Source organism: Sminthopsis crassicaudata, chromosome 3 (assembly GCF_048593235.1).
Source record: "Sminthopsis crassicaudata isolate SCR6 chromosome 3, ASM4859323v1, whole genome shotgun sequence".
Classification (NCBI taxonomy): Eukaryota; Metazoa; Chordata; class Mammalia; order Dasyuromorphia; family Dasyuridae; genus Sminthopsis; species Sminthopsis crassicaudata.
Window position 1 is genome coordinate 586,793,733 of NC_133619.1, and position 20,457 is coordinate 586,814,189.

The window sequence follows — 20,457 nt, forward strand, 5'->3', positions numbered from 1 at the left end:
GGCCACAAGAAACAAGGAATTCATGGAACAGAGAGTCACTCTTCCTCCTTTCCCTGTCAACTTTGTTGTACCAATAACGCCCTTCTCCAAGGTGCTGTTTTTGGAGAAAAGAATGAACAAGAGACCCAGATCTTTTATGTGTTATGTTCAGGTTTCCAGGAATAAGGCACTTGCTAGTCCCATTGAACTGTACCCTGGAATATTAAGCTCAGTTATGGACATTTTAAGGAGGGATACTGACAAACTGTTGCATCACCAAGATGGTGAATGGCCTAGGGTCCGAATAATCAGTCAATGTTTGCCTTAGCATGCAGAAGACTCAGTACTGGATACCTCAATCATCTGAAGGGGCTGTCATGGGAAAGAGAAATTAGACTTGATCTGCAAAACTAGAAATCATAGGAATGGAAATTATAAAAAAGCAGATTTAATGTCAGGAAAAAGTAGAGTTATCCAAAAGTAAAGAGAACTGGCTTAGTGGAATGGGGGGAGTAGTGGGTTTCCCCCTCGTTGGAGGTAATCGGACAAAGGCTAAAGGGTCATTAGTCAGATGTGCTGTCATGGGGATTATTTTTCAACCATGGTTGGGATTAGATAGCCACTGAGATCCTTTGCAAATATGAAATCCTGTGATTCTGCATGCTTCCCTAGGTATGTTCCCTAGATTCTGAAGGTAAAACCTCTAGCCCCCAGCCCTTAATTTGGCTCTCAAAGCAGACCCTTTATGCTTTCAACTCCACATTCTTTTCTTATTTCAGGCTCGCTCAACAAAAGGAGGAATTTAAAGTCCCACTGGTGCAAAAATTGCCTCCCAGGCGCCCACAGACACTCTACCAGAAGAACAACCTGATTTCAGCTGTCGGTCAGAATGTGTACTGTAAGCAATTGAGGGGAAAAGTTGTAGTGACTCACATAACAGGAGTGCTAAACATCTAAATGAAGGAGTGCTTCACTGGGCCGAACATCGCTGCACTTAGCACAAACACAATGTAAATTCCCAATATGCAGCAATGCCGTTTATTAGCAAATGTCTCCCTGGATTATGTTTACTCTTATTCTATTAGGGAACTTGGTTCCACATTAAATTGTACGACAATAGGATGCTTGCAATACAGGAAGAACATTTAATTATGCAAGAAAATAGATTTATGGACTCCGTTTCAGACATTCATCACCGCCTCTCTGATAATGTACGTCTGGATAACTTCAATATTGGTCACAGAACCTTAAAGAGAGAAGGAACCTCAGGAGACAGCCAGCCCATGGTTGACCTCTAATCCCCTTGATGATGTATCTGAAACATCTGTTATTTGAAGACCACCAACAAAAAGACTGTTTGCTAAGGCAGGCAGTTAATTCCATTTTGGGACATTTGTTAAGAAATTTTTCCTAACATCAAACCAAAATCTGATGCTTTACATCATCTACCCTTTACTTTGAGTACTTACTGCCCTCCAAGGACAATAAAAAAAGATCCAAAGACCACCATTCAAATACATGAGGATGAGGATGAGGATGATGAAGATGATGATGGTGATGAAGAAGGAGGAAGATTAAAAAAAATTCATCCTCAGACACTTATTATCTGTGGCCCTGAGAAAATCTCTGCCTCAGTTTCCTCATCTGTAACAGAACAATAATATTCCTAACATTCATAGACCACAATTTATTCAGCCATTCTCCAACTGATGAGAATCCACTCAGTGTCCAGTTTCTTGCTACTACAAAGAGGGCTGCCGCAAACATTCTTGCACATACAGGTCCCTTTCCCTCCTTTAGGATCTCTTTGGGATATAGGCCCAATGGAAACACTGCTGGGTCAAAGGGAATGCACAGTTTGATAACTTTCATCATTAGGATGAATTTGAACTCAGGTCTTCCTGATTCCAGGTCCAGAACTCTATCCACCATAATACCAAAGCACTGATGTCTCCCCTAAATCTTCTCATCTCCAACTTAACCATCCCCAGCTACTTCACTTGATCCACGTATGCCATGATCACTATTTCCCCCACAATCTTGGTGACCTTTCCATTCAGGCTCTCCAACTTAACCAAGTTCCTTCCAAAAATGTATAAAGTGAACTCAATCCTTCCCGTGGGATCAGTCCAGAGTATAGTATGGTGGCGACCATTACTTATCTCATCCTTGACACCAAGTGTTTGTTAACACAGGTTTCTCTCACCTGGATAATCCCCTGATTCCGATATGCTTCAGCAACTTAATCTGCTTTTCCACCTTGATTCCACTACAAATTATTATAAAAGACAGACCCAATTCCATTACGTATTTAATTTCAAACATCCAGATTCTATTGCTGAAAATACTTAGAAACAAAATGTAATTCCTTCATTCAACAAACATTAAGTCCCTGCCATGTGCCAGATGCTAGGGATACAATGAAAAGAATGAAAGCCCTAGCTATTGAAGAACTGTCATTCTATAATATCTATTTCGAAAAGAGCCTCATTGAGGGGAATCTCCTGGTTTCCCAGAGGGAGACTCTGAGATCCAGAGCAGGAGATTGGAACTCAGGTCTCCCTGAGTTAAGTCTAATGCATCTTTCTGCCTTCTTTCCATTAGCTATCTCCCTGAGCAGTGGGAGCTGCTGAAGTATAATATAAACAAAATGTAGTCCTGGTAAATCTAGTCTAATGTTTTAGAAGAGGCAGATATGAACTCTTGGTAAAAAGGAATCCTTTCATTGTACCAGAATTACTGTCAGAGTTTGGGTGATATATGGGCCATATGGCAGCACATTCATTCTGTGCATGTGTTTATTGCTGTATTTTCATTAAGGAAGATAGGATGTGCTAGTAAAGTTAGAGAGAATGTCTATTGGCCTGGGGTCTGTAGTCAGGGAGGGATCTCTCCCTTTGAGATGATGACAGTCTCTCTGCTTGGCTCCTTGAGTCCTTGTCTCCCCACTGCAAGGAATGAATAAATGAATGAACATTTATTAGGCACTTACTGTCAACAAGACACTATGCTATACCCCAAAGAAAAAGGCAAGACAGTCTCTTAATTCAAGGAGTTGATTCTATTAATTCTAATAGGGGGAGACAACACAGAGAGAAAGGTCAGGTGGTACTTGGGGTACAGCAGCCAAAATGGCAGGGTAGATAATAAGACCCCAGGGATCTCAGGAAACATTGGCAGTTTAACTGGTCCCAATCAATGACTAATAGGAAAGGGGTAAGGAAGGAAGCTTTGGGTTATCTCAGACAGGGGTTAAAATTGGGGGGGGGTCAGTATTCTAGCTTAGGGCAAGCTGGACAATGAGGGCCGAAATGAGGGAGGAGAAACGATGATGGTCATCATCATCATGACAATGAAACAAGATTGCCCAGAATCACAGAATTAGAAAGTAGAGGAGCCAGTGCTGGGATTTAAAACTAGGGGTGAAGATTAATGGAATGGAATGAACAATGGAGTAAAGGAATACATCAAGAGATCCAAACCGGTATCCTGGCTCTGGCTTTAAGACTCAGCAAAAATTCCACCTTCTGCATCTAGTCTTTCCTGCCCCTTTGCTAATGCTTCTGAAATTCACACTCTTATAGGTACTATTTTTTGCCTGTTGTCTTCTCCATTAAAGTGTAAGATCTTTGAGACCACGGATCACATTTTTGCCTTTCTTTGTATTCTTAGTGTTTGGTACACAGTAAGTGCTAAATAAATGCATAGTGTAGTTGTCACTTATTACCCATTTGACATTAGTCAAATCATTTTATTTTTCTAGATCTGTTTCTTCATCTATGCGATCAGAATAATAACTGATAGAGGGCAGTCACTCAAAGGTTTACAAAGCCCTTGACAAACATCTCCTTCAATCCTCACAATGAACTGGTAGGTGCTATGATTATTATCATCCCAATTTTACGGATAGGGAAACTGGGGCTAACAAAGATTAAGAAACTTGCTCAGCGTCATGCTGCTAGTAAGCATTTGGAGACAGATGCAGAGGGATGTCTTCACCATTCCTAGTGATATTTCCACCATCCTCCATGTCTGCCTTTACAAATCTCTCAGGTTCCTTCTAGCTATAATGATACTGTGAACTGTAGGTTCAGTGATTTTTCTGCAGCTGCTTCTCACTGTTGATTGATTGACCAAAACATACAGACATTTAAATTCCGGTCCATACCCCCTTCTCCAAGCTGTGGCTTTGACCTGATTTCTCCTCCTATAAGAAGTTTAAGGGAGGGGAAACAGCTGATAAAGGCTACATGCCCTTCATCATTTGCTCCTGGCACAGGGGTGCTCTTCAGAAAAAAGCAGAGAGGCTTCCAGGGCAGAGAATACACAGATGCACATTCCTGTCCAGCCTGGATTTCCTGACCTGGAATACAGAAGCTCAAATGTCTTATTTTCCTCGATGAAAGCAGTCCAGCCAGACTGAGGGGAACTAAAGGATTGGAGGCAACGATCTGTATAATTTAGGCACAAAAAAGCTGCTTTGGCAGAGTAGCTTCTACACTACTGGTCCTTACAAAGACCCAGTGCACAAAATACATGGTGAAATTAGAGGAGTACCGAACAGAACCTAAAATTTCCCTAACAATCCTGCCACAGTATCTGACAATCTGCCATTAGAATCAGAGTTAAAAGAATCCATTTGGCTTTGTAATGTAAATATGTTACCCATTCATGGACATTAAGAAGACCATCAGAGCCAGAGCCTGGGGGAATTAGCAATCAATCAATCATCAAGCATTTATTAAGCACTTACAAGTGCTAGGCCAGCTTCCAATCTTGGGATTAGAAGAGATCAGGATTGGGGAGAGGCAAAAACAGCCTGTGTCCTTCTTTGATTGCTGAGGATGATGAAGGAAAAGTATGAGGTGGTAGGGGAAGGTTGTTCTCTGCATGATTCAAAGGACAATCTGAGTACTGGGTGAAGTTCTAGGAATCAATGAATAAAGCATAATTAATCACTTACCCTGTGCAAAGCATTGTACTGTGTGTAATACCAGAGAAACTGAAGCAGACAGAGATTGGTTTTTAAATTTTAATGTGGAGAGTTGAGGCTAGCTGACCGAATGGGACTCTTGACCAAAGCATTCGGCCCAGATGAACTGAGGCAGGGAACTTATATAGGGTTTTAGGTAACTAGGGGAAACAAAAGCAGCTAAGTGGGGCAAAGTCACTGGGAGGATGGACAAGGCATAATTCCAGGAAAGGATCATAACTTAATCCTGATAGGATAGGGGTCAAGATAAAGAAGTTCAAGGACAGGAGAGAGTGAGGTGAGGGGCAATAATCAAAAGGAGGGGGAATTATCCTAGCAAGGATTGAGATAAGGCATCTGGAGTTTTGTGTAAAACTCAATTTCCAGTCCTAATGCCAAGGAAGGGGGGTTGCTATGAACCCAACATATCCAGCGCCTAACAGTACTAAGCACTAGGAATACAAATAAAATAAATAAAGATCATCCCCAATCCCTTCTAGGAACAACTCAAAGTAGGAGAAATATAACAGAACAAGAAAGGGGGGTTGGAGAATGGGACAAAACACCTTGATTTCCACCCATTATAATTTAGCTCCAGCTCTATCTTCATAGTTTCAGTTCTCTGCAGGATTTCCCTCACTTATTTTGTCATGGAATTGACCACTCAATAAACACCTAATAAGTGCTTATTATGTTTGTACGAAGTGCTGTGATTTTTATTGGGGAAACAAAGATAAAATAGTTTCTGCCCTCAAGAAGTTTATTCTAAATGAGGAAAGAGCAGAAACTTATACGTGTGTGTGACAAATAGAAATTAAATATACTGAACACTTTGGTGCTCGAAATGTCTTGATAGAATTATCAATGTTGGCCATCATCAGGGCCTAAAAGAATGGAATACCCCAAGAAATGAAGCAGGAACAATGAAATTTGGAAAAAATAAAGCAAAGCCTCAAAATTTCTGTATGTAACCCAGTAGTTGATATTTATGTAATGCTTTAAGATTTACAAAGGATGTTTTCATTTGACTTCAAAACAATCTTGTTAAGTAGATGCTACTTTTTCTATTTTGCATCTGAGGAAACTGAGGCTCAGAGAGACTGATTTTGTCACAATGGCATAGATAGTTCCTGTCAGAGGCAGGATTTAAACCTAGATTTCTCCTTACTCCAAGTCCACCACATCTTGTCATTTGTATGAAACAAAATAGAGTGTCTGCAGCAAGAGTATGCAGCCTTGTGATATCAAAAGTCTGGAGAGTTCTGTCTTAGCTCAATCATAGTAGACAAAATTCCTGAATTTAGGAAGCAGGTAAGTCAATAAACATTTATCAAGTGCTTACTACGTGTCAATCACTAAGATAAGATACAAAAATATTAAAAAACAAAAGAGTCTATCACTCCATATTTCCTAGTATTTAATATCTGACATTCTCAGAACATGTAGTTTCTTATACAGGCTCACTTATCTGGAAGACTTTTCCCTTATAAGATGGGGAAAATAACGGTTAAGTTTGTATGAAATAGTTTGTATGAAAAAGATCTGAGGGGGCTAATGGACCAAATGGTCAACAGTTTGATATGACAGCCAGAAAAGCTAACGTGATATAAAGCTATTTTCATCTAAACAGAATGAACAGAATGAAAGATGTCATTATCCCTTTGTCTTCTGTCATTTGTAAAACCACATTCTAAGAGTAATGACAAGTTGAGATCCATGGCACCCTATGGGCTTTCATTGACTAGTATATTGCAGAAGATAGGTAGGGAACATTGGAAAGATCATTTCCTCTGATAAGATCACTGATGCATTGGAGTGTTGTTGAATTGAAAGGCAGTATCCAAATGTGTGTGAATGGGTTGGTAAAGCAACTGAAAGCCATGACACAGCAAGAAGATTTAAAAGAACTATGTCTCTTTTAACCTGTAAAAGAGGAGACGGAGATGTCTCTGCAAGTATTTGAAGGGATATCTTGTGAAGGCGAAATTATCCTTGTCTAGTAGGCTGCAGAGGGTAGAATTTGGAGTGATGGGTGAAAGACTCTTCCATCTCCAATCTAACTTCCATGGAATTGCCAAAGGGATTTTCTAAAGCACAGAACATAATGTCACTCCCGGAATCAATAAATCTCCACAGTTCCCCGTTACAATTAGGATAAAATAATTTTTCTGTATAGCATTTAAAATTCTGCTCAACTTAGTCTCAGCCTACTACTTTTCCAGGCTTATCGTACATTACTCCCCCTTCATACACTTTATTGCCCAGACAAAATTAGAGTTCTGGCTGTTTCTCATCCATTGTCATTTCATCTCCCATACCTAAATTCCTTACATCTATGTAATTGTTGCTTTCCCCAATCAAATGTAAGCTCTATAGGGTCAAGAATTGGGGCATTGTTTTATTTTTGTCTTTTTAGCTTCTTTTGCCTTTCTTTGCATCTCCAGTGTTTATCCTAGTACCTAGAAAGTATTAGGCACTAAATAAATGCTTGCTGAATTACAGATAATAATAAATGCTCGACTGATTGAAACTTCCAAGACTCAGAGTTTGCTTCTAACTAAATCAATCTTCCATAATCAGAGTTATCCAAATTTAAAATGGGCTGCCTTAGAAGGCAGTGAGTTCTTATCATTATATACACCAGGCGTGCACAACCACTATTGGAAGATAGAGGGGATTTCTGTCATAAGACAATGGGTTGAACTGGATGACTTCTTCCAATTCTATGATTCCAAGAATTTCAGCTAGTCATTTCTTTCACCTCTGAAGCCCTACCCTTATGCAACCCTTCTCTTAATCCATTCCTTGATTTCTACATCATACCACTGGACCCCCATGGCTCCGAAGGGAAAGTAAGGCTGGTGACTTTGCACAGCCCTCCTTCACTTAAATCCAATTCCCTTGGATATCATGACATTTCCTCCCTTCAAAAACAAAGGTCAAACAACAACACCTGTGAATAGGAGTAATAGCTGCCCCACTGGGCACCCAATTGGAACTGGATATTTGGGCTACACAGTTCCTCCTTTTTTTTCTTTTCCATTTTTCTATGTACAAAGAGTATCATATCCTAACATATGGATGCTCTGCCAAAGAAATGTAAATTTTGATTGCAGAAACCTCATAAAATACTTTAGAGTTTAGGAGCTATATTTCCTTTAAGGACCACGTCTTAAACACAAATTACTCTGGCTCTTATATTGATTGGCCAACAATAGGTTATGTCAAGCCTCAGTTGGTCATTGTTTGGCCCTGATTGGCTGAAAATTTTTTTGTTTTGGCCAAAAACCCTGAAGATCTTCCCTTCCCAGACTGATTTTTTTTTAACTAGGTAAAAGAGGTCATCCTCTGACTCATTTCTTACCTAACCCTAATCAATGATGGCATTGCCTCAGTTAAACTGAGACTTGGGAAGGACCTTAGCTTAAAAAAAGGCAAATTCGCCCCCTGTATCCAGGGCTATCTCCAGCCATCCTGAACTACATCTTGCTACCAGACTCAAATGGCTCCAGAAGAGAAAGAGAGGTAGGTGACTGTACAGTTCTTCCTCACTTAAATGCACATGCACATCATGATATCACCTCCCTGATATAATGATTTTCTTTTAGAATGGAAGATCAACAACAGTTCTTGCACTCACTGTTATAGCCAAAGACAAAATATTTTATGTCCAATAGCACCAGCCTACCTTGTTCCTTCTTTCCTTATCTTCTAAACAGATAACCTTCTGTATTCCTGGCCTAGGATAATTGTTTCTATATTCTCAAGGATAATGTATTCACCACCTCTACATCATCATAGGTCAGGAGAATGTTGTGGGCAATGCAGCTGTGGAACTAATTCAGTCCCTCACTTTACTAATAATGCATGTAAAGGACTAGAGCTTTGGAAAGATTTTGTCCTTATGCAGCTTAAATACTTTTTTTTTTTACCTTTATAATAATGCCTCTGTTTAGCAAGCAAAAGAATCACTGGCACTTCTCAAGGAGGAGTAAGGGGATCTCTCTCCTACAGACACCTTAGCTGAGACATGGAGTCAAGGGAGGAAGAAGGAAAGTTTGCATTTCCTCCAAAAGTTTGCCTGACTTCTCTTTTCCCATTCCTGGAGCTAATTTGAACCATCTAAGAGTACATACATTTGGATAAATGACATATTCTCATCCATTTCCTGCTGTAGCATTTAAATGATAAACCTAAGTACATTTGGAAAACAAATTGGGAGGGGGGGAAGCCCATAAAATTGATAGCCTAGAAATTGAGAAACCAGCATTGGCAGGGACTGCAAAGAGACAGAGAGAAGTGTGGGAGTGTGCTAGAAGAGAAACAAGAGAGATACAGAGTAAAATCATAGAATGTTGGAGTTGGAAAGGTCCTCAATTGCTAGTGAGTGCAAGCTGTATCTCTTCAGAGCAACCCCAGCAAAAGAAGTTGTGCTGCCTCTGTTTGATTATGTCCACTAATGGGGGACTCATTCTTTCATTAGCAGTCCATTCTTATTTTGGATAGATCTCATTGTTGGAATTTTTTCTCTGATACCAAAATCTGCCTCTCTGCACTTAAACAGAGACCATGAAATTTAATAATTTGGTGCAATGGAAAGAATACTGGTTTTAAAAATATCAAATTTTTATTTGCTCCCATCAGTCTATTAGATGGACCAATAGATAGAACACCGAATTGGGGATCAGGAAAACCTGAATTAGAATGGAGAATCAGACACTTAATAGCTGTAATCCTAAACAAGTCACTTAATCTCCCTCATCTTCTTTTTCTTATCTGTAAAATAGTAATCATAATAGTATTTGCCTCCCAATATTGTAATGATAAAATGACATATTTGCAAAACACTTAGCAAACCTTAAAACACTATTTAAATTCTATTTATTATTACTATTAATATTATTGTTGTTGATGATGATGATGGTGTGGTTACTAGCTATATGACCTTAGTCAAGTGATTTAGCTTATAAAATACACCTCAATTTCATCATCAGTAAAATTAAAGATTTAGACTGATTCTAAAGTTCCTTTCTAGCTTTAATCTATGATGCTGTGAACTGAATTCCATAGATTGAAAGAACCTGACAAGCCAATTTATCCAATCTATATGTGAACAGAGATCCTCTCTCTTTGAGGTTCTTTGAATACCTTCAGGTATGGGGAGCTTACTACTTCTTTAAGTAGGTCATTACCCTTATGACTATCTCTTAATGAATCAGTTACTTGGGTGCATCCATGAATGTGTAACAGAAAAAAGTTAAATACAGGCTAATGCTGGGATGATTTTAGCAGCCAAGAGACAATGCTCCCTGTCCTAAGTACAAAGCGTAGACCTCTGAAATCAGCAGCCCTACCTACCCTGCTGAGAAAGTAAGGGGACAAAATTAAAGGGCCCTACAAAAGTCAGCACTAAATATTCCTAGTTCATTTGCTTATCCTGAATTTTTCTGGCTCTCAGTCTGGGCTGTTCTTGGGATTGTATCTCCTCTGGTGCCTAGGACTGTGCTTTGCATAGTGGGCATTTAAATCAATGTTGTCTAACTCTACTGGTAGACTCAGCACTTCTGGAGTCCTGTGTCTCCTTTCCCTACTGAGAAAATTTTCTTACTCTCTGAATTTTGACCCTTAGTTTTCCCACAGTGATTCCAGTTCTGCTTTTTGTGGCTAAGAATAGTGAGTCACTTTTTTTTTTGAGAGACAGCATATCTCCAAGGCCAAAACAAGGATTTAGAATGTGCTGGATTCACTCTTGCATCTCATGCATACTGGCTATGTAACCATGGGTAAGTCATTTTCTCAGTTACCCAGACAATTCGTTTGGTCATAAGGTACAGACAAAATTATAAAATGATTCTGTAGGTGGAGTTTCCATACTGGAAGCTTCCCTATGCTGATGAAATCACAGAGATGGACCAAAACAAAATTCTACTAAAGACCAGCCCTTCTAATATTTGAAGGGAACTACTACTTCTTCCCTAAGTCTTCCCTTTTCCACATTAAACACTCCCAGTTCCTCAACCGATCTTCATCATCCTGGTCCCTTCCTTCTGGGAAAATTCCACTTTATCAATTTCCTTCCTAAAATGTGCCCCCCAAAATTGAATATAATAGTGTAGTCTGCAGGTATGGTCTGACTATAGCAAAGAACAGTTGGGTGATCACCTCCTTTTGGCTACTCTGCATTATTTGAAGACAACATATAACATGGTAAGGAGATTTTCTAATTTTTTTGGAAGTAGCCAATGTGAGGAATTCCCATCTTTACTATGGTTATAGGAGATATAGGTCTATGACTTCCCAAGGCCAGATCACAAGCCCCTCTTAAACAGAGGAATGAAGCCCAGGATCTTAGGGATATCTTCTAAATCAGAATTTGAATATTCTTCAGAGAATGTTTTCTCCAAAGAAAATGAGACCTCCTCTCCATTTGGCGAAGCATTCCAAATTGGCTATAGGTTGGCAGAACTGCTATTTCTGTTTCTGCTGTCTCTTTCCCTGTTTCCATCTTTATCTCTGTCTTTTTCCCCTCTCTTCTACCATCTCTCAATCTCCCCTAAAGTCTGTCCCTTTTACTTGACTCCATCATGTCCCTAAAAGACATACTCATCACCCTATCATATTACAGCAGCTTTGGAACTCACATGTCATCATTCCCCTCAGTACTCTCTGGCCATCTCATTGGCATGCTGGAATGAGGAATAAAGCCTTCCTTCCTAAGCTAGCATTTTAAGAGAGCTCTCAATCCCACCCCACTTCTATACACACATATTTACATATACAATTATATATAATTTATATATACATATATACATGTGTGTATAGATACATTAGTACTTATACTCAATATGCTCTCTATCACTATTTCTGTCTTCGTCTATTTCTGTATCTCCCTTGCTTTCTCTCTGTCTCTGCCTCTTCTATCTGTCTCTGTCTCTATCTCCCTCCATCCCTTCTTCCCTTCTTCCATCCTTTCCTCTCTCTCTCTCTCTCTCTGTCTCTCTCTCTCTGTTTCTCTCTCTCTCTTTCTCTCTCTCTGTCTCTCTCTCTCTCTGTCTCTGTCTCTCCCTTTCTCTGTCTCTCTCTCTCTCTGTCTCTCTGTGTCTCTGTCTCTCTCTCTCTGTCTCTCTGTCTCTCTCTGTCTCTCTCTCTGTCTCTCTCTCTCTGTCTCTCTCTCTCTCTCTCTCTCTCTCTCTCTCTCTCTCTCTGTTTTTCTCTCTCTGTCTCTGTCTCTCTCAGTCTCTCTGTCTCTGTCTCTCTCTGTCTCTCTCTGTCTCTCTCTGTCTCTCTCTGTCTCTCTCTCTCTCTCTCTCTCTCTCTCTCTCTGTTTTTCTCTCTCTGTCTCTGTCTCTCTCAGTCTCTCTGTCTCTGTCTCTCTCTGTCTCTCTCTCTCTCTCTCTCTCTCTCTCTCTGTCTCTCTCTTTCTCTCTCTCTGTCTCTCTCTATGTCTCTGTCTCTCCCTTTCTCTGTCTCTCTCTCTGTCTCTCTCTCTCTCTCTGTCTCTCTCTCTTTCTCTCTGTCTCTGTCTCTCTCTTTCTCTCTGTCTCTGTCTCTCTCTTTCTCTCTGTCTCTCTCTGTCTCTCTCTCTCTCTCTGTCTCTCTCTCTCTCTCTCTCTCTCTCTCTCTCTGTCTCTCTCTTTCTCTCTCTCTGTCTCTCTCTATGTCTCTGTCTCTCCCTTTCTCTGTCTCTCTCTCTGTCTCTCTCTCTCTCTCTGTCTCTCTCTCTTTCTCTCTGTCTCTGTCTCTCTCTTTCTCTCTGTCTCTCTCTCTCTCTCTCTGTCTCTCTCTGTCTCTCTCTCTCTCTCTCTCTCTCTCTCTCTCTCTCTCTCTCTCTCTCTCTCTCTCTCTCTCTCTGTCTTTCATACTGGGCCTTCCTACCTCCCCTAAGCTGAAAATGAAGCCTATGGGCCTATACTTATGCAAATACAGGTTAAGAGTAAAAGGATTAAAAAATAATGGAGTTACATAAGTTGTACATAAAAGATTTACACTGTCATGTGCAATCATCTTTTAATTATTCTACTGTTATGAAAGTGCTTATTTTTTCATGAATTAAAAATAAAAGAAAATCTTTAAAAAGCAATAATGACTAATTTAGAGAGACAGAGGAGATTTTATACAGATAAAGATATATAGATATTGATATATAGATCTTGAAAAAGGTTCATCTGGCTTCGAGGTCAGTGGGCTTTGTTTCTGAGAGTCTCCATACAATGGCTGCCAATCCCCACAGTGGTGCTCCACTAGGCAGTCTTTTCTTGGCAAAGACTCTCCTTGGACAATGAGTACCTGTGTCTACATTCCCAGGTCCTTGGCTGGCATTTCTCTTATCACTTTTTTCTTCTGCACCAACTACCCCACCTCTGCAGGGACCTAGGTGAGAAGCAGTGAGATCCCCTAAGCTCCATGCTCCCAACTACTGCTCACAATCTCCAGATGACAGCCTGAGGCAGTCAAGTCTGGGAGGAAAGCTGAAAAATGGACATGCCTGGGGAGTCCCACAAAACAAAAGCAAAAACACTTGGATGCCAATAGAAAGCATTGCAATGAACTGTACTAATGAGGGTGTTTGATAAAAGGTACGTTTGAATTGGGCTCTGTCCAAGAGTATTGAATTACCAACATCCACTCATTTCAAAAAAGAATCCAGGTAACATGCAGTTCTATAATATCATCAGATTGACATCTAGGTGGCCAATTTTGTAGGATAGAAGGGAATTTAGAAATAACATAGTCCAATTCTCTTATTTTAGAGAAGAAATTATGATCCAGATAAGGAAAGTCGCATATCCAAGGTTACACAGATGTTAAAAAGCAGAATTAGGATTCCAATCTACATCTTCTGAGGTCATTGCTCTTTCCATGATAATCTATGTTTGTTTTTTCTTGTAGATATCATTTATTTTAATTATTATAGCTTTTTATTTACAAGATATATGCATGGGTAACTTTTCAGCATTGACAACTGCAACTTTTGTTTCAACTTTTCCCCTCCTTCCTCCCACTCCCTCCCCCAGATGGCAGGTTGACCAATACATGTTAAATATGTTAACGTATAAATTAAATACAATATATGTATACATGTCCAAACAGTTGTTTTGCTGTACAAAAGGAATTGAACTTTGAAATAGTGTACAATTAGCCTGTGAAGGAAATCCAAAATGCAGGTGGACAAAATTAGAGGGATTGGGAATTCTATGTAGTGGTTCATAGTCATCTCCCAGACTTCTTTCACTGGGTGTAATTGGTTCAGTTCATTACTGCTCTATTTAAACTGAATTTGGTTCATTTCATTGTTGAAGAGGGCCACGTTCATCAAAATTGATCATCATATAGTATTGTTGTTGAAGTGTATAATGATCTCTTGGTCCTGCTCATTTCACTCAGCATCAGTTCATGTAAGTCTCTCCAGGCCTCTCTGTATTCCTCCTGCTGGTCATTTCTTACAGAGCAATAATATTCCATAATATTCATATACCATAATTTATTCAGCCATTCTCCAATTGAGGGGCATCCACTCAGTTTCCAGTTTCTAGCCACTACAAAGAGGGCTGCCATTAACATTCTTGCACATACAGGTCCCTTTCCCTTCTTCAAAATCTCTTTGGGATATAAGTCCAGTAGTAGTACTGCTGGATCAAAGGGTATGCACAGTTTGATAACTCTTTGAGCATAGTTCAAAATCATTCTCCAAATGGCTGGATGTATTCACAACTCCACCAACAATGTATCAGTGTCCCTGTTTTCCTACATCCCCTTCAACATTGCGCATTATCTTTCCCTGTCGTCTTAGACAATCTGAGAGGTGTGTAGTGGTATCTCAGAGTTGTCTTAATTTGCATTTCTCTGATTAATAATGACTTGGAGCATCTTTTCATATATATTTTCATATAGTTTCAATGTCTTCATCTGAGAATTGTCTGTTCATATCCTTTGACCATTTGTCAATTGGAGGATGGCTTGGATAATTTATGTTTTTAAGGCTGATCTCCAACAAGAAGCAAGAAATTAAACATAGTTTAAGTTGATAAGCATTTTAAGAGCCTACTATGTGATGGGTGCTGTCCTAGAAACTGGGGATTCAAAGAAATGAGTGAAAATACTCCTAAATTTCAAACAGCTACCATTCTATTGGATATCCACATCCTATTCCGTGCCAAGCCACATGAACATCATAATCATAAATGGGAATTACCAATCCAAAGGATGAGATAAGAAATGATAACTTCCTGGAGGATGGGACAGGAATCACTTGGGCACTATAACTGAGTCAGTAAGTCAATAAGAATTTATTAAGTACCTACTATGTGCCAGACACTATGCTAAATGCCAGGAATACACAAACATCTATCTATCTCTGCTCTCAAGTAGTTCCCATCAAATGGGGGTATTAACATGAATAAACAAGGCATATACAATATGAATGAAAGTAATCTCAGAGAGAAGGCACTGACAATGGTAGAGACCAGATTTTTAGTAAATAATTAATATTTATATAGCTCTTTGATGTATATAAGGGGAAGCTAGGTGTGCATTGGATAAAGTCTGAACTCAAGAAGATTCATCTTTCTAAGCTCAAATCTGGCTCTAGACATTTGCTACTTGTGTGACCATTGGGCAAATCATATAACCTTGTTTGCCTCAGTTTCCTCATCTGTAAAATGAACTGGAGAAGGAAAAGGCAAACCACTCCAGTATCTGCCAAGAAAATCCCAAATGAGATCATGAAGAGTCACTCATAACTGAAAAAGCCTTACCAATGACCAAAACAGTAGGCAAACAGATGTACACATATTATGTCATTTGATCCTTTTACAATCACCCTTTCTGGTAGATGCTACTGTTCTCTTCATTTTACAGATGAGGAAACTGAAGCTAAAAGCAATTTGCTGACTTTCCCAGGGTTATATAGCTAGAAAATGTCTCAGAGAGGATTAGGAATTAGGAAAGGCTTCAGGTACAAGTTGACACTTAAGCTGAGATTTGAAGGAAATGTAAAAGGCAGATGTGAAAAGGGAGAGTACTACAAGCATGAAACAAAGACAGGACAAAGACATGTCAAGGGGGAAAGGAATATATATATATATATATATATATATATATATATATATATATGTATATATATATATATATATACATACATACACACAAGGAGAATACAATATAGAAGGAAAAAGGAGAAATTAGAAGAATAGTTTGAATGGACCTCAAAGTGATATTGGGGATAGAGGACATACAACAGATGCTGAATGAATGCTTCCTGAATTTTTTCTCTAATTGAAGCTGCAGATGACTTTGGTCTATCAGAGATGTTGTCTGACAGTATATGTGTTCAGGGAAGTTGAAGAAATCTGGAAATACTTCAAGTACAGGATTAGAAACAGATTTGATGTGTCTAGTATGTGAGGATGAGTGTAATTAAGGGCAAAAAGGCTCATCACCAGGTTGGTTGCAGAATGATTTCACAAATCAACTGACAAAGACCATTAACTAAGATACATTCACATAGGTAGAATGAAAGTGCTGACAAAATTAAAAACTATTAAACATTGATGCATGCATATATCTCTTTATCTATCTGTTTGTCTATTCTATCTATCCATATCAGTTCAATATGTAGCTGAGTATATATATGTGTGTGTGAAAGAGAAGATTTTTATGTGGATTCTTCAAGTATTGTATATATATATATATATATATATATATATATATATATATATATATATATATATATATATATATATATATACACACACACACACACACACATATGATATATATATGTATACACACACGTATATACTTCTACATCCCAATTAATCTTCCCAAGTGCCCAACTCATAAATCCCATCTGCTGAGTCTTTCTGAGCAAGCAGATAGTATTTAGGAACTCCATGAGAGCAGAAGAATGGAAAGAAGGTGTCCTTTCTAAGCCCCCCTCCAAATCCACTCTTTGTTTATTACATCATAAACCTTTCACCCAGGTGGTTCATCACTGCACAGAATGCAGACGGTACACAGGCAGCACCAATTTTTTTATGTAAAGGTCAGTACCTTGTTCGAAGATTCCCCTGCTCTGGTACTCCATCAAACACTGATAATACATCAAAATCCTCTTCCAGTGCGAAGGAGTGGAACACAAGCTGTATCCTATTCTGTTCCTCAGCTGTGATGATCCATGTGCAGTTGGCGTAGTTGGGATAACCATACGGAAATCCAGGGCTCTCGACAGTTCCATTGGGGCCTTGCAAATTGAATGTGCAATTTTGGCCTGGAAAAAGGGAAAAAGACAAGGTTAGGCAAATAGAGGTCACCTGTTATAATTTTGGGCTTGGAGCTGGGAGATTTGCCTTTAAATCCTACTTCTGGCATTTATCATCCCTGTGATTCTAGACAAGTCATTTTATTTCTCTCAGTATCAAGTAACATGCCAAGATTTATCTATAACATTTTTAGAGTTTTAAAATAGTGGGTCATCCATAGAGCATACCTATTGGGCACAAGCAATGAATTCTATTACTAGTGAATACATGTAGTACAGGTCATTAAAAACCTATATGGCTAAAAAAAGAGATGGGCTGGTCACAGGAGATCATAAGTCAAGTGGTCTAGAGAAATGCCTTTGTAGATCTCTGTCATCCCTTCCTCCCATAGAATAATTATAAGGGCAGAGTTAAGAGTCCTATGGGATGTCAAAACATAGATTAGTGGACATTGTTTTACTGAAAAGAATTCCTACATCAATGACATCAAAGATCCTTTGAAATCTTGAACTATAACAAATTCTTGACATTATTTTGTTTTCTAGGGAAAATCTCTCTATTTTCCTGTAGTTGGCTATAGAAAAAAAATCTCAAATGACTGGGCACCTGTATTCATGGATTATAGTAATTGATGTTTTTTCTATAAACCAAGTGCTGCTGTGTATGTACAGAGAATGCAGTGTTAATGGAGGAGGCAAAGATGAAGACAGTTCTTTCTTTCAAGGAGTTTACAGTCTAGAGATAACATAAAATAATATAAAATAGAATTATTTTTAAGAAAAATATTAATAACCACCTATTTGCAAAAAAGTTCAACATCAAAAATGGATAAGATTTTGCTCAGTGAAATTTTATTAAGGAAGATATATTAGCATCTACTATCTAGTAGTATAGTTGCAGCTGAAAGCTATTTCCACTTAGAATAGGAGCTTCTGGCAAGCTTCTGTCTTGTTTTTTGTATCTGTATCTCTTAACACTTTACACAATGCTTTCCACATATTAAGTTCCTAATAAATACTTATTCATTCATTCAAATTATCAAAGAGAAGTCCATAAGGTACAGAAAAATCTAAGAAAGTGAGATGACTTCTGGCTTGGAATATCAGATAAGACAGTAATTGGTTCCAGTTGAGGATTCCAGGAAGGGTTTATAAAGGAAATAGCATTTGACTCAAGCTTTGGAAGATGGACAGGATTTCAATAGCTTAGTCAAGGAGAGGGGATTTCTGGCAGATGAGGTGCAGAGGCAGGAAAGCATTGAGTATATTTGGGGAACACACAAGTAGCTTAAGTTGGCTGAAGCATATGGTAAATTTGAAGGAAGAATATGAGATGATGCTACTTTAAGCAGTGAAGGGTCTTGCATAAATTAAGGAGATCAGATGTTACTTTATAGACAATGGGGAATCAGTGAAAGTTTGTGAAAAGCTATGGATTAAGAAGAATAATTTGCCATTGATATGTAATTTTGGTTGGAGGTAAGGATAGAGATTAGGAAACCACCATAATAATCCAGGTGAGAGGTAATAAGCATCTATACTATGATGATGAAGAGTAGGAATAGAAAGAAAGGATGAATGTGAGAGATACAGTAAAGAATTGATTGGGATAAGAGGGGATAGGGAGTCAAAGATTAGAAGTTTGGAGGCTGACTCATTGATTATCCCTCCACAATATCTTTCACCTCCATTTCTTCTTTCTCTTTCCACTATCACCATCCTTAACAGATAGTCTTTAACAGAGAGGAAGAAGAGCTTTAGCTTACATACATATATGTGTGCATATATACATGTACATGTATTTATATATGGGTGTGTGTGTGTGTGTGTGTGTGTGTGTGTGTGTGTTTGCTTGGAATCTTGTGACTTTGATCAAGAAAGATTTCAATGAAAAATGGTGGAGAGAGAAAAATCTTTCTACACATGTCTGCCAAACCAGAAACCACAGAAAATAACATATGTAACATAAGAAGGAGAATATGAGTATAGAGGCCAGTAATTAAAAGGAGATAATACCATGAAGTAAGACAGCAATAAACCCACGGCCTCAGATGTCTCTATCCAATTGCATAAAACATTGGTAATAAATAAGATTGAGCTAGCAATTTTAATGCAAGGATGCAAATTTGACTTCAGAGCTACCACCAGACTTTATAGGATGGGACTTGTGACTAGACTATAGTTGTGGAAGCTTATATTTTATTCAAAAGGAACAAAATAGATTAAAGAAGTGATAGAGTAACATTATATATTAAGGAGATGTGTATGCATGAGAGGAAATGAAGCAATGAAAGAATAGCAAGTATTTGGTTGAGTTACAATAGCAAGAGATACAGACGGACTATTGTTCTGGGAGTATATTATGGACCACTTGGACAGAAGGAGGAAAGAGTGGCGTTCAGGGAAGATTTCAACAACCTGTCAGGAAATACAATATAGTAGTGATGGAAGATTCAATTACCTCGACAACAGCTTGCCTTTTCTTTATGCCAAGAGCAAAGAAGCTAATAAATTTTCAAAATGTCTTGACATGATCATTTCATTATTGAAAAAAATGAAGGAAGCAACAGGGGAAAATGGTACTCTGGACCAAAATTTGACCAAAAAAAAGAAGAATCTCTTGCCAATATAGAAATAATAGGATTCTTAAGAGTATGTGGAAAATCTTTCTTAAAATTCGTAACACAGAAATAGAAAGATGGCCAGAGTCTGGTGGCTGGAGTCTGGAGTATGTTGCAAAGGGATAGAAGGATAATAGGTGTCAGAGGAGCATCAGTTTAGAGTTGGAAAGGCCCAAAGAGGCCATTATTAAATCCAGTCCCTTCATTTTTACAGATAAGGAAGTTAAGGCCAAAAGAAGTGACTTGTCTAGGATCATAACGACCAATGAGAATCTAATGTGGAAGTTTCACCCAAGTCTTCCTGATTCCAAGCCTAGAACTCTAAACCACCAAACTAAAATCCCCTTAATTTGGATCATCAAAGATAAAATCCAGAAGACAAAACCAGATATTATTCAGGTGCAGAAGACCATGAAATATTAGCTAACAAAGACCCAATATGACTGAACAAGGAACTCGAGGTATGGGGGGAAGTGAAGAAGACATATACCAAAGATAGAAATAAGAAAAGGGCAATTAAGGATGAACACAAGGAATGGCACTGTCCTGTAAGAGTACTAGCAGGAAAATTAAATTTCAAGATAAGCTGAGGTTGGAAATAGTGTTAAAGACAATAGACAGGGTTT

The 20,457-nt window shown here is 38.6% G+C and overlaps 1 protein-coding gene across 1 annotated transcript in view; it reads right to left on the reverse strand.

The window, feature by feature from the left end:
* Positions 1-20,457, reverse strand: part of CSMD2 (CUB and Sushi multiple domains 2) — a 988,708-nt gene that overhangs the window by 878,586 nt on the left and 89,665 nt on the right. The window contains 1 exon segment of the mRNA XM_074305059.1: positions 17,003-17,219. Within this exon segment, the coding sequence (XP_074161160.1) occupies positions 17,003-17,219 (217 nt within the window).